At 40.7% G+C, this 15,036-nt stretch overlaps 1 protein-coding gene across 1 annotated transcript in view; it reads left to right on the plus strand.

The window, feature by feature from the left end:
• Positions 1-15,036, plus strand: part of LOC126198600 (probable ATP-dependent RNA helicase DDX49) — a 50,495-nt gene that overhangs the window by 13,225 nt on the left and 22,234 nt on the right. Inside the window, exons 3-4 of the mRNA XM_049935050.1 lie at positions 1,583-1,716; positions 10,344-10,449. Coding sequence (XP_049791007.1) covers positions 1,583-1,716; positions 10,344-10,449 — 240 coding nt within the window. The remainder of the gene's footprint in view (positions 1-1,582; positions 1,717-10,343; positions 10,450-15,036) is intronic.

Below are 15,036 nucleotides of genomic sequence, written 5' to 3' on the forward strand. Positions count from 1 at the left end.
GTTTTTCCATTCGTCTGTAAAGAATTCGCTTTAGTATTTTGCAACCGTGACTTATTAAACTGATAGTTCGGTAATTTTCACATCTGTCAACACCTGCTTTCTTTGGGATTGGAATTATTGTATTCTTCTTGAAGTCTGAGGGTATTTCGCCTGTCTCATATATCTTGCTCACCAGATGGTAGAGTTTTGTCAGGACTGGCTCTCCCAAGGTTGTCAGTACTTATAATGGAATGTTTTCTACTTCCGGGGCCTTGTTTCGACTCAGGTCTTTCAGTGCTCTGTCAAACTCTTCACGCAATATCATATCTCCCATTTCATCTTCATCTACATCCTCTTCCATTTCCATAATATTGTCTTCAAGTACATCGCCCTTGTATAGACCCTCTATGTACTCCTTCCACCATTCTGCTTTCCCTTCTTTGCTTAGAACTGGGTTTCCATCAAAGCTCTTGATATTCATGCAAGTGGTTCTCCTTTCTCCAAAGGTCTCTTTAATGTTCCTGTAGGCAGTATCTATCTTACCCCTAGTGAGATAAACCTCTACATCCTTACATTTGTCCTCTAGACATCCCTGCTTAGCCATTTTGCACTTCCTGTCGATCTCATTTTTGAGACGTTTGTATTCCTTTTTGCCTGCTTCATTTACTGCATTTTTATATTTTCTCCTTTCATCAGTTAAGTTCAATATTTCTTCTGTTACCCAAGGATTTCTAGCAGCCCTCGTCTTTTTACCTACTTTATCCTCTGCTGCCTTCACTACTTCATCCCTCAAAGCTACCCATTCTTCTTCTACTGTATTTCTTTCCCCCATTCCTGTCAATTGTTCCCTTATGCTCTCCTTGAAACTCTGTACAACCTCTGGTTCTTTCAGTTTATCCAAGTCCCATCTCCTTAAATTCCCACCTTTTTGCAGTTTCTTCAGTTTTACTCTACAGTTCATAACCAATAGATTGTGGTCAGAGTCCACATCTGCCCCTGGAAATGTCTTACAATTTGAAATCTGGTTCCTAAATCTCTGTCTTACCATTATATAATCTATCTGAAACCTGTCAGTATCCCCAGGCTTCTTCCATGTATACAACCTTCTTTTATGATTCTTGAACCAAGTGTTAGCTATGATTAAGTTGTGCTCTGTGCAAAATTCTGCCAGGCGTCTTCCTCTTTCATTTCTTCCCCCCAATCCATATTCACCTACTATGTTTCCTTCTCTCCCTTTTCCTACTACCGAATTCCAGTCACCTATGACTATTAAATTTTTGTCTCCCTTCACTATCGGAATAATTTCTTTTATTTCATCATACATTTCTTCAATTTCTTCGTCATCTGCAGAGCTAGTTGGCATATAAACTTGTACTACTTCATCCTACTACTTTATCCTACATTATCCTATTATGCCAGGTGATTTGTCTGGCTGTAGATACTTAGTGCTACTCATGCAAAGCATGGGTAGTTGCTAATGTCAATATAAAGACAAGAAAGTCACAATCCCCAAAAGTTTACAAGATTACATGTAACTGTTATTAGTTTTTCCATAATATATATAATTTTTCCATATACAGCACTGTTATGAGTACTGTTGTAGATTGCAGACCAGTTTGCTGTCATTGGAAAGGCAATAAGTTTAAAGCATTCTGTGATTGTGGGTGGTATGGACATGATGATACAAGGACAGGAGCTTGATCGAAAACCACACATAGTTGTTGCAACTCCTGGAAGGTACGTATTGATAGTAGTATTAAATATATTTTCAGAACTGATATTAGTATAATAATTATAAAATCATCTGCATGAAGAGAGCTGATTGACTGAGCTTATAACAATTCTGGAAGCTACAATGGTTTTCAGTTCTTCGATGTATGTGTAATGGAAGTAATGAAATTAATAAAGATAAAGATGACCTGGCCACTATTTATGCTCAGGATGCACTACAAGGTCTAAAGTGAACTTAAGTATCCACAGTTCTTCCATTACATTTGCTGTAGGCAATTTGTTATTATTAACAGCCAAACAGGTGTAATTGAGAATCACTGAATCTAATGATTTCTTTCACCTTCCTTAAGTGCAACCCCTCATCTGCTTTGTAGGAGACAGGTAGTGCCACAAAATAAGGGGCTGCCTGATGAGCTGATTTACAGTGGGGACTGCGTTTGTGTAGCTGAGAGCGCTCAGCAGGGATCCTGAAAAGTGGCATCTAATGTGGCTGCGGTGAAAATGCTGCTGCCTTGTAGGATATGAGATTGGTTTCTCATAGGCAAAGGGAACAAAACTCTAATTAAAAATTACCATCCTCCTGAAGAGGTTGGAGCTAGGGCTGGCAACCCAACCCATAAGAAGAAGTCAAACTGCAAAACTTCAACAACAGGAAGCTGGGCTAATAAATAGTGGAATACATGGCAAGGGAAAGGACAGTGATAAGGACAAACAAATCAAGGGAGAAATAGTAGAAAAATAAAGATAAAATCAGATTCATATATTGGAAGGTGAAATGCAAGGTCTCCGTAGTGTCCAGGAGGCACAAGGACACCACTAGGTCAAACAACGAAACTGAATGAGGTATTATGCCTCTTCAAGAAGTAAGTTGGACCAGAGGATCCTAGAAAAGCAATAAGCTAGCATGTTGTATAGTTGTATTGATAAGCGTGAGCTCGATACAGGATTTGTGGTACACTACCAGCTTAAGCACCTTGTGACTGGATTCATGCTTGTCAGTCCTAAGCTCTCAAACCTCAGGACAAAGGAAAAATTTTTCAATTATTCCTTAACCAAAACCCATACATCAACTGAGGAAGAACAGTAGTACTTGTTTTATGAATTCCTGGAAGGAACGTATGATGACTGCCTGGGCGGTGACATAAAAATGGTTGCTAGTAATCTAAATGAAAGGGAACAGATATTTAAATCAACAACTGGAACCCATACCAGACACATCACAAGCAACAACAACAGAGCAAAGCTCATCCTATTCACAGCATCCAGAGACCTGATTATGGATTCTTCACTGTTCCTGCACAATATAACACATAAGAAATATGTAAGTCACCAAATGCAAATGTTATTAATCACATAGGTTATGTGTTGACTGGTGCAAGATGCCAAGTCAGACCTGTTGGACGTGAGGAAGCTCAGAGGCCCAAATGTCGATTCAGACCACTTTTTGGTATGGACACAAGTGAGGACTTGAATCTCCAATGCATCTAAAGGAACCCATTCCAACAAACAGAAATATAATGTATCAGCTCTAGAATCATCTGCAATTAGAAAGATGTACCAGCAACACAAATCCCTAGAAGGGCTGAAGCACATCACAGCATCGAGGTTCAGTGGGAAATGATAACTAATGCAGTGGAGGTGTCAGCAAATAAGCCACTAGAACATTGGGGACTGAAGCTAGGTGCTTAAGATCTCCATGGTTTGATATTTAGTGTGAGTTAGCAACACAGGAAATCAACATGGCATACAGAACATTACAATCATATTGTACAAAAGCAGTGGGGAAGTTCTCAAAGAAAGAAAGTAGGACTGAAAAGAGGAACCATCAATGAAAAAAGAGGGAATTGATGAGAGCAAACATCAAAGAACTGAAGCTAATGAAGAACGAGAGTAAGTAGAGGAAATTTTGTAGGAGGTAAGTGCTGCAGGAAACCCTTCATTGAAATAATGAGGGAAAAGAGATCTGTGAGGGGCAGAACTGATATTTTGATAAACTCCTCAACTCCAGAATGATACCAAGAGATCCCTGGGTGCTGATAATCTTGTCGTTGAATGCCCCCCCCCCCCCCCCCTACACACACACACACACACACACACACACACACACACGTGCACGAGATATCCCATAGATGTGCAAAGATTAAATGACTTGAATAAAAATACTGGCACACCAACCCCGGGGGAGATGATCATTGCTTTGAAGAAATTGAAGAACAGTAGTTCACCATGAACAGATAATATTGTAGCGGAACTTTTCAAGCAAGGTGTCATTCAGTTAGATCAGATTCTTCTAAAACTGATCATTTCAGTATTGGGCGAGAAGAAAATGCCCCAGCATGGAGAGGAGGAATTATATGCCATGTATACAAGAAAGTAGATACATTGGAATGTGACAACCATCAAGAATTATGCTACTAAACTTGGTACATAGAATATTCTCCAGCATACTGTTTGACAGTCTCCTCCCAGATGTTCAGATAGAATTTGGCTTTTCTGGATTGCGTGGATGGGAGCTGCAGCACATTCTTTGCCCCCCACCCCCCACCCCAAATTATCCTGGCCTCAAATGATGATAACGTACCATCCTCACATCCTCTACCCAACAATTTCCACTCCCTCTGTCATATCACCTCCTCCCCTTTCTTGTCTCCCGCCTCTTTGTGTGCCACCGTCTGCCAACACACCCACCCATCATTCCCTTCTCCTCTCCTTTGCTCTGTTTTCCCCACTCCCTGCCCCACAGCTTTTCAACAGTGCGCCTGTTGGCATCTAGTCCATGCACTCTCTGCCAGGTAGAACTCCTCTCTCCACCCAGATGTACACTGCTATCCCTTCCCATTGCCCCCTCCCTCTTCCAGATTGCTGCTTCCATTCCGTGTGACAGTTGCATTCTGGTCCAAGCTGTTAGAGTTGGCAGTCATGTGCATGAGGCGTATTTGCTTGTGTGAATGAATTGTGTGTGTTTCTTTTTCTGACAAAAGCTGTGGCCAAAAGCTGTTGTCTAAGTGTCTTTTAGTTGTACCTGTCTGCAACTTGACATCATATTTATGGTAAGTAGCAATCATTTTGTAGCAAAGAACCTCAAATTAGATTTATGTAGTGCATCAGCACCCCATTCCGCCACAAGGAGTGTCACTGTAGTGCACAGTTAAAACGGCTACTTACACTGGTGCAGAGCGTGCTCAGTGTGTGTTTTGTTTTCATGAAACTAACTCTGCAACAACTTTTCAGTATTAATTTCATGGCAGATATGCTAAAAATCCTCCAAACAGGTCTAAAATTTACTCTTTGCACAAAAGCTTTGCTGAGACGGGTTGTTCACTGCCAGTTTGATAGATTGGCCTTGAAGGGCCAGCCACATGGCCACCTCACTTTCCAGACTTGACACCACTGGATTTCTTTCTGTGGGGTTTCATTAAAGACCATGTGTATATTCCTCTCCTTCAAACAGTATCGCCAACTTGAAAAATCGAATCTACACTGCTGTTGCCTAAGTCACGCACAATTTGCTGCAACAAGTGTGCAAAGAAATTGATTACCAGTGGGGTGTTTGCCACATCACAAATGGTAGTCGCAATGAGCCAAAATGACACTTGACAGTTTTATGTGAAACTTGAGGTTGTTTGGTACAAAATGACACATCTACCAATTCTGTAAGTTATCTCAATAAATTTCTGTATCATTCTAAAGATGTAAAGTCCTTTTTGACCACCCTGTACGTTTGCCTTTGGTAAAAGTTTTAGCTTCTGTACAAAAATATTGAAAAGAAATACGTCAGAGTCACGATCTTTATCACATGATAATAAACTATTGGGTTAAAAGCTTCAGTTCTTTCACATCTTATAGTCTCAAGTCATATATTGCCTTTGGTGGTCACAGTTTCTCTCAGCTAAAGGCAAATAGGATTGGAATCTGTGAATCATTCGTAGCTCTTGTTGATATCAAGGAGCCGTCACAGACTTGAGCAGACCTTCAGTAACAGATACAGAGAATGCCTCATATCATTTGACTGCCCTTGATGAGGTGCCTCCAGTAACTTCAGAAAAAAGTCATTATAGAATGGCTACAACAAACAATCATTCCCAAAACAGATGATGGTGGATAGTGTGAATTACTGTATATTGTGGCTCAGAAGGAATCAACTTTATCTCTGTATGTTGCAGATGAACTGGCAAAAATATATGGGCATAGAGTCCTGAGACTGCCATCATATCACTGCCAGTTCTATTGAACTCTTATGGACTCAAGTTAAAGGTTATGTGCCAAGGAACAACAAGAAATGTACACTGGCAGAAGTGCAAAGATTGACAAAGAACATGATTAACCAAACTTTGTCATCATATAGGCCCACGCAAGTCACCGAAGTGGCATCAACTAAAAAGACTTTCTCCAGATGACCGGTCTACTCAACGGGAGGCCCTAGCCACACGACATTTCATTTCAGGTCAATGCTGTAAAATACACGAAGGGAATTAATAATGAAAGCATGGGTGAATGAATGTGTAGTGGAAAGTAACGTAGAACAATGTATTATTTCATTAAATTCTGACAGAATTTCTTGTGTCTACTCAGGCGATAGAGAAAATGATTCAGATATAACTGATGTGCATCCTTTAGTGGAGTATCTTCTTTCCAAAAATTTATATTATGCCATTTTCTCCACTTATTTAGATAATTTATTACTTTGCAAATTGCCTGTCGGTGAATGCCTATCTTATTGATGTTGTACACCTATAATGTCTAATTTCGCTATCTTAAGCATCGCCATATATCACTTCCACCCCTGCCCTCCCCACTACATGTTGTGGTTGTGGTCTTCAGTCCTGAGACTGGTTTGATGCAGCTCTCTATGCTACTCTATCCTGTGCAAGCTTCTTCATCTCCCAGTACCTACTGCAGCCTACATCCTTCTGAATCTGCTTAGTGTATTCATCTCTTGGTCTCCCTCTATGATTTTCACCCTCCACACTGCCCTCCAATACTAAATTGGTGATCCCTCGATGTCTCAGAACATGTCCTACCAACCAATCCCTTCTTCTAGTCAAGTTGTGCCACAAGCTCCTCTTCTCCCCAATTCTATTCAATACCTCCTCATTAGTTATGTGATCAACCCATCTAATCTTCAGCATTCTTCTATAGCACCACATTTCAAAAGCTTCTATTTTCTTCTTGTCTAAGCTAGTTATCGTCCACGTTTCACTTCCGTACGTGGCTACACTCCATACAAATACTTTCAGAAACGATTTCCTGACATTTAAATCTATACTCAATGTTAACAAATTTTTCTTCTTCAGAAACGCTTTCCTTCCCATTGCCAGTCTACATTTTATATCCTCTCTACTTCGACCATCATCAGTTATTTTGCTCCCCAAATAGAAAACTCCTTTACTACTTTAAGTGTCTCATTTCCTAATCTAATTTCCTCAGCATCACCCGACTTAATTCGACTACATTCCACTATCCTCGTTTTGCTTTTGTTGATGTTCATCTTATACCCTCCTTTCAAGACACTGTCCATTCTGTTCAGCTGCTCTTCCAAGTCCTTTGCTGTCTCTGACAGAATTACAATGTCATCGGCAAACCTCAAAGTTTTTATTTCTTCTCCATGGATTTTAATACCTACTCTGAATTTTTCTTTTGTTTCCTTCACTGCTTGCTCAATATACAGATTGAATAACATTGGGGAGAGGCTACAACCCTGTCTCACTCCCTTCCCAACCACTGCTTCTCTTTCATACCCCTCGACTCTTATAACTGCCATCTGGTTTCTGTACAAATTGTAAATAGCCTTTCGCTCTCTGAATTTTACCCCTGCCACCTTCAGAATTTGAAAGAGAGTATTCCAGTCAACATTGTCAAAAGCTTTCTCTAAGTCTACAAATGCTAGAAATATAGGTTTGCCTTTCCTTAATCTTTCTTCTAAGATAAGACGTAGGGTCAGTATTGCCTCACGTGTTCCAACATTTCTACAGAATCCAAACTGATCTTCCCCGAGGTCGGCTTCTATCAGTTTTTCCATTCGTCTGTAAAGAATTCGCATTAGTATTTTGCAACTGTGACTTATTAAACTGATAGTTCGGTAATTTTCACATCTGTCAACACCTGCTCACTTGCTCACCAGATGGTAGAGTTTTGTCAGGACTGGCTCTCCCAAGGTTGTCAGTACTTATAATGGAATGTTTTCTACTTCCGGGGCCTTGTTTCGACTCAGGTCTTTCAGTGCTCTGTCAAACTCTTCACGCTATATCATATCTCCCATTTCATCTTCATCTACATCCTCTTCCATTTCCATAATATTCTCTTCAAGTACATCGCCCTTGTATAGACCCTCTATGTACTCCTTCCACCATTCTGCTTTCCCTTCTTTGCTTAGAACTGGGTTTCCATCAAAGCTCTTGATATTCATGCAAGTGGTTCTCCTTTCTCCAAAGGTCTCTTTAATGTTCCTGTAGGCAGTATCTATCTTACCCCTAGTGAGATAAACCTCTACATCCTTACATTTGTCCTCTAGCCATCCCTGCCTAGCCATTTTGCACTTCCTGTCGATATCATTTTTGAGACGTTTGTATTCCTTTTTGCCTGCTTCATTTACTGCATTTTTATATTTTCTCCTTTCATCAATTAAATTCAATATTTCTTCTGTTACCCAAGGGTTTCTACTAGCCCTCGACTTTTTACCTATTTGATCCTCTGCTGCCTTCACTATTTCATCCATCAAAGCTACCCATTCTTCTTCTACTGTATTTCTTTCCCCCATTCCTGTCAATTGTTCCCTTATGCTCTTCCTGAAACTCTGTACAATCTCTGGTTCTTTCAGTTTATCCAGGTCCCATCTCCTTAAATTCCCACCTTTTTGCAGTTTCTTCAGTTTTACTCTACAGTTCATAACCAATAGATTGTGGTCAGAGTCCACATCTGCCCCTGGAAATGTCTTTCAATTTAAAACCTGGTTCCTAAATCTCAGTCTCACCATTATATAATCTATCTGATACCTTTTAGTATCTCTAGGGTTCTTCCATGTATACAACCTTCTTTTATGATTCTTAAACCAAGTATTAGCTATGATTAAGTTATGCTCTGTGCAAAATTCTGCCAGGCGTCTTCCTCTTTCATTTCTTCCCCCAATCCATATTCACCTACTATGTTTCCTTCTCTCCCTTTTCCTACTGACGAATTCCAGTCACCCATGACTATTAAATTTTCGTCTCCCTTCACTACCTGAATAATTTCTTTTATCTCATCATACACTTCATCAATTTCTTCATCATCTGCAGAGCTAGTTGGCATATAAACTTGTACTACTGTAGTAGGCGTGGGCTTCGTGTCTATCTTGGCCACAATAATGCGTTCACTATGCTGTTTGTAGTAGCTTACCCGTACACCTATTTTTTTTATTCATTATTAAACCTACTCCTGCATTACCTCTATTTGATTTTGTATTTATAACCCTGTATTCACCTGACCAAAAGTCTTGTTCCTCCTGCCACCAAACTTCACTAATTCCCACTATATCTAACTTTAACCTATCCATTTACCTTTTTAAATTTTCTAACCTACCTGCCCAATTAAGGGATCTGACATTCCACACTCCGATCTGTAGAATGCCAGTTTTCTTTCTCCTGATAACAACGTCCTCCTGAGTTGTCCCCACCCAGAGTTCCGAATGGGGGACTATTTTACCTCCGGAATATTTTACCCAAGAGGACGCCATCATCATTTAAGCATACAGTAAAGCTGCATGCCCTCGGGAAAAATTACGACTGTAGTTTCCCCTTGCTTTCAGCCGTTCGCAGTACCAGAACGGCAAGGCCATTTTGGTTAGTGTTACAAGGCCAGATCAGTCAATCATCCAGACTGTTGCCCCTGCAACTACTGAAAAGGCTGCTGCCCCTCTTCAGGAACCACACGTTTGTCTGGCCTCTCAACAGATATCCCTCCGTTGTGGTTACACCTACGGTACGGCTATCTGTATCGTTGAGGCACGGAAGCCTCCCCACCAACGGCAAGGCCCATGGTTCGTAATTGGTAAGAAAATGAGTTCTTTAATTTTTGGTGTGTGCACAGCAATATGTCACATGAGAATGCTTCGTGTTGTGAACGAACTAGCAACTCTGTTGCAATCTGTCAATCATAAGGTAATTTTAATCTTAGTATACAGTATAAAACTCCCCCACCCCCTTTCCCCTCATCAAATCCTTGATGGTGGTGACAGATTGATCTGAAGTGTAGCCCGAGATCTAGGTCAGGTTGGAATGTGAGAAACTGGCTGCGAGTTGGTGAAGCCAGTGAAACATGAACACCAAAAAATTATTGTGATAACAGACTGATATGCAGCATAGTCTGAGGTCTACCTTTGTCGTTTCAGTCACCTAGTTGTATGTCTTACTTTCGAATTTACCACAAATTCTGGGGATATGATTAACTTGTGATCTAATATAACATCACCATAAGTGCACTTTTGCTTAATACACACAACAGCCTCAAATGCTAGTCTGTTCTTTTTCTTATTTCATTGCCCTGGTTAGGTTTTTCTGGTATTATAACCAATTTTCTCCATAACGAAATAATGTACATACAGTTTATTCCGTTCAGGTCTTTCATTGATATCGTGTCATAAAATGGCTCATTTGCAGACTTGCAGATCATTTGGAAAGTGGGAACAATACATCATTTAAGAAGATACAATTTCTGGTGTTAGATGAAGCAGATAGACTACTTGGTGGACAATTTGACGAGCAGGTAAGATTAAAGACATTTAATTTCCTACTAAGCCACCTGTCAGGATGTTCAGTTGTCATTACAACTTTTGTGGAGATTCATTGGTGTACTTTTCTTTTCTTTAGTCTGTGACTGTCCTGTTGTACACAGTCACTGATAGGTAATCACTGTTTCATGGTGTGTCAGTTATTGTTTTTATTTTGTAGACAGTTGTTCTTCCTGTTGCTAAGAACAGCAGTTGCCATTATTGAGGATAGTCATATGTGTCCTGTGAACTTTGTTCTATGTGCTTTTTTGTTGTAACTGTCCGTGTATTGGGCTTCTGAGGCAGAGTTGAGAATTGGTCTTGAATTTTCTTAAGTAACCATGGAAAACTGCCGGAAAAGCACACCCAGACTGGCTGGTGGTTGGGTCGGTGGTCAGTACCATATTTTACGGACTGATACACCTTAATTTTTAAGCAGTTTTTTCTTTTTTAAAAAAAGAATAACATTTATATCATTTTTGTTATTATATTGCAAAGCTGGACTAAAAAAAATTCTTAGTTTATAAAACCTTTAAAATCCCAGAAAATTGTCACCTTTTAGTTTTGACTATTTAGCATTCAGTCTATTTGAACATTTTCTCCTCTGCATTTTCTTCAGTTCTTCTCTACTGGCCTGCCAATCACAAATAGTTTTTTTCTGTTTGTGGAGGACTGAAATGCCTCTCAGTTATTCTGTTTCCATGTTCTTCTCCAGCTGCTATTACTTCCAATTTATAGCCCACATCATATGAATCCCTTTTATTTTTTTCCATTTTGAAACTAGCTACTAACAAAAGTGTTGAACTGTTTTCTCTAATACAAATTACTTTTAGTTCAAGTTCACTGGCACTGTGGACAGCAATGTAGTGTGGAAAAAGTGCATTTTCTGATTAGTAAAATACGGCAATGTGGTATTTGAATTCTATTCATAGCCAGCACACCTCTCTTAATGTTAATATAGTAAGGAAAGTTCTGACTAAACCTAAATAATTTAGAAGCAAAGGAGAACACTCACCGAATAACAGAAACTTGAAGTTGTCAACAAGCACAATCACAAAAGAGAAAGAAGAAACTTGCTAGCTTTCGAGAGCGCGCGCACGCACGCACGCACGCACGCACACACGCACACACACACACACACACACACACACACACACACACACACACACACACACACACACACACACACACACCAGGCTTTGTGTTCAGTTGTACAAGCAAGTCAGATTTCCTAAGCAGACACTAAACTAGAATTTCTGAATATAACAAGTAGATCATTTCTCAATATATGAAAACACCAGGAACAATAGATAAAATGTTTAGAACATAGCTGAAAGTTGTTAAGCTTTGAAATTTGTAATTTTTGAAAATAAAAATCAATTCTGTTATCGTACAGGATATACACACTTTTCAACTATTTAGTGGCTTCTCAGTGGTCCTGCATGCAAGTAAGTGTGTGGCACTGAATAGCTAAGCTACGCTTGGGTCTGCTCTGTTTAGTAAGTTAGTTAATATAACTTACTCCTGCGTGAAGGAAACACATATTTCCTGTTTACATTGATTAGTACGAATTACAGCAACAGGACAGTATCAACTGGCTACAATACCATGAAGTACGCCAATGACTGAAACCTACATAAACACATACTGGAAAAGTGCCCAAAAAGTGGAAGGTAAGATTTGAATAATTATTGAGCTGTAGCCCTAATTGATGTCGCAATAAAATTTTATCCAGTTATTCAGCCAACATCGAACGGTCCATACGTGGACCACCAGTTTATAGTCTATGGCAGTCACGATATTTTGGCAATCAGACATATCGCCATCTTAAAGTGCACTGATGTCCCAGGGGAACACAGCTGACTTAAATTCTGACCCCCTCCCCCCACTCCGCCACATCCCCTGCATATAATGCCTGCTTGAGGGTGTGGGTGGACTGAGGCTGCATTGTCAACTGTGGCCAGCAGTGCTCTAACTGCTGCAGTCCGGATGTAGGTGCTCCATCCACCCTGGCAGCTAGCTCACTGTGTTTGATGAATATCTACTCCATAGTCTCAGGGCTGCTTCCCAAGCCTTGCTGGGAATATAGCTGCAACTTGGTTGATAAATTGCCCCTAGTCCATATCTCAATGGTCCCTAATTGCATTGTCCCACTATTTTGATATTTGTGTTGAAATCCTGATGTGTTTTTATTCTGTTGTGTTTATGTCCTGCTCTGCAACCACCAACTTGTTACGGAACATTAGTCAGGTGCGCCACTGGTGTTCTCGACTGCAGTCTTTGATGGTGCAGATTGTTTGTCCAGTATTCATCTTGAGCCATTGGCACAGTGTCTGGCATCATTTCCACCAGAACAAGGACCCAAGAAAGATATAAAGCATGTGGTATCATCTGAATTAATAATAATATTGCAACAGGAAGAAATGAAGTGGCCAATCTTTTCGAGGTTTCACTCCTCACAGCCCTCGCAGTCGAACTGCCAACCACTCGGATTCTACCATTGTGTTACCATCTTCGTGTGACAGCTCTTTGTCACACCGTTCAATCCACGTTGGCTCCTCGTTGCCTTCGGTCACGTTCCCTCGTCCGTCAGCTGATCGCCCGAGGTTGTCGCCTGCGCAGTCCAGTGTACCTGCCACTCACTCCTCTTCGCAGATGCTTCCCCCAGCCATGGCTTTCCCACACCTCCCTGCCTCCCTACCATTGTTCGTTCAGGTGCCACCCAAGAATTCACAACACATGTACACCTGATGACATACATAAATTATCTGTTGTCGTAGATGGTGATACAGTGTGTGTGGTACTCGCGTGTGACAATGTTGAGGGAGGAAGTGCAGAAACTCGTGTGGTGCGCCGCTTTAAATTGAGCACAAGTGCTGTGTGTGGCAATTTACGTGCCTTTGTTAGGCCTTCTGGCAAGGTGATTCTCCGCCTGCCTGCTGACAAAGTGCTACACCTCCACTCCAGGACGGGACGTCGTTTTCAGCCGCCGGCGTCGCTTGCTGACTTCGCCGTCGACATACCGGGTTTCACCCCCCGGTCTCCTACCAGTCGACCGCTTCCGCTTGATGCGGAAGAACTGTACATTACCTTCCTAACTTCTCATCCCTCCCATTCACAAGGACGTACTCCATACTGCGCGGGGGGGAGGGGGGGGGCTATGTGGTGTAGAGCGCCATAAATATCGATATTTGTTCAGTGTATAAGTGTACTATCTTTGAGGAGAGGGCTTGGAGGGGGGGGGGATGTGGGCCGCTAACCGCAGTTAGCCTCTGGACTTCTATCTGTGTAGAAGCGAAGTGCTAATAAATCTGTATCCGAGAGAATTCTAGTTGTTTACCTACAACTATATCCTATTGCCTCACATATATTGTCTGGCAGACAGGGAGGGGCAGCGATCTGCGGACATTTGCTCATGATGCTGTGGTATATGGGAAGATGTTGAAGTTGAGTGACTGTAGTAGGATACAAGACAACTTAGAAAAAATTTCTAGTTGTTGTGGTGGCAGCTAAATGTAGAAAAATGTAAGATAATGTGGCTGGGTAGGAAAAATAAATCTGTGATGTTTGGATATGGCGTTTGTATTGTCCTGCTTGACAGTCACATTGTTTATATATGTGGGTGTAATGTTGCAAAGCAATATAAAATGGAACAAGCATGTAAGGATTTTGGTGGGAAGGCGCATGGTTGATTTCAGTTTATTGCAAGAATTTTGGGAATGTGTGGTTCATCGGTAAGGGAGACTGCATAGGTGACATTAGTGTGACTTATTGTTGAGTACTGCTCAAGTGTTTGGGGTCTGTGCCAGGTCACATTAAAGGAAGACATTGAAGCAGTTCAGAGGCAGGCTACTGCATTTGTTACTCTCTTTCTTTCCTCCTTCAAATTAATCATATGGCCTACAATAAATTACTATTAGAAGGTGAGCACATTCCTTAGTGTAATTCTTCCAGATGCTGTTACACTGTTCAGCAGTTTTAGTTGATTATCAGTTACGTGTCCACTAGTTTCAGTATCTGCCATTTCGGCATTAAAGCCATGCTGGAAAGGACAAACTGTCTTATGAGCTCCGTAGTGGAAAGTTGGTGCTAGTGCTTTTGTAGAGCACCTAAATAGGTGATTCTGATTCACTTACTACCTTTACATAAGATCAAAACTACTTAGGATTCCTGGTTGGATCAGTTGGCAGTATCTTTCCTGTGAATTCATTAAACATGTGGTGTATTGTAGAAACTAGATTACTTCAGGAGGAAGTCGAGCAGATACTACAACACACACAAATTATTAGTAATTTATGAAAACTTGAACATGCTAAATACTTAAATTTGAAAACAGCTGCTGCCCTCACAAATGACATGTATTTGATACTGTTGCTCATAATTATAGCATTTAACACTTTGTCATTGCAGAATTATTGTTCACATCAGAGTACAATTGTCTTAAACATGATACAAAATTCAGAATAACCATTCTATTTGCGTGCAGCCAGATCTATGCATTGACAATACTTTCATCGTTAGCAACAATTACAATTACATAGAAACTGGGCGATTATATAGAGACTTGGCTATTACAGAGAGTC

Source organism: Schistocerca nitens, chromosome 8 (genome assembly GCF_023898315.1).
Source record: "Schistocerca nitens isolate TAMUIC-IGC-003100 chromosome 8, iqSchNite1.1, whole genome shotgun sequence".
Lineage (NCBI taxonomy): Eukaryota > Metazoa > Arthropoda > Insecta > Orthoptera > Acrididae > Schistocerca > Schistocerca nitens.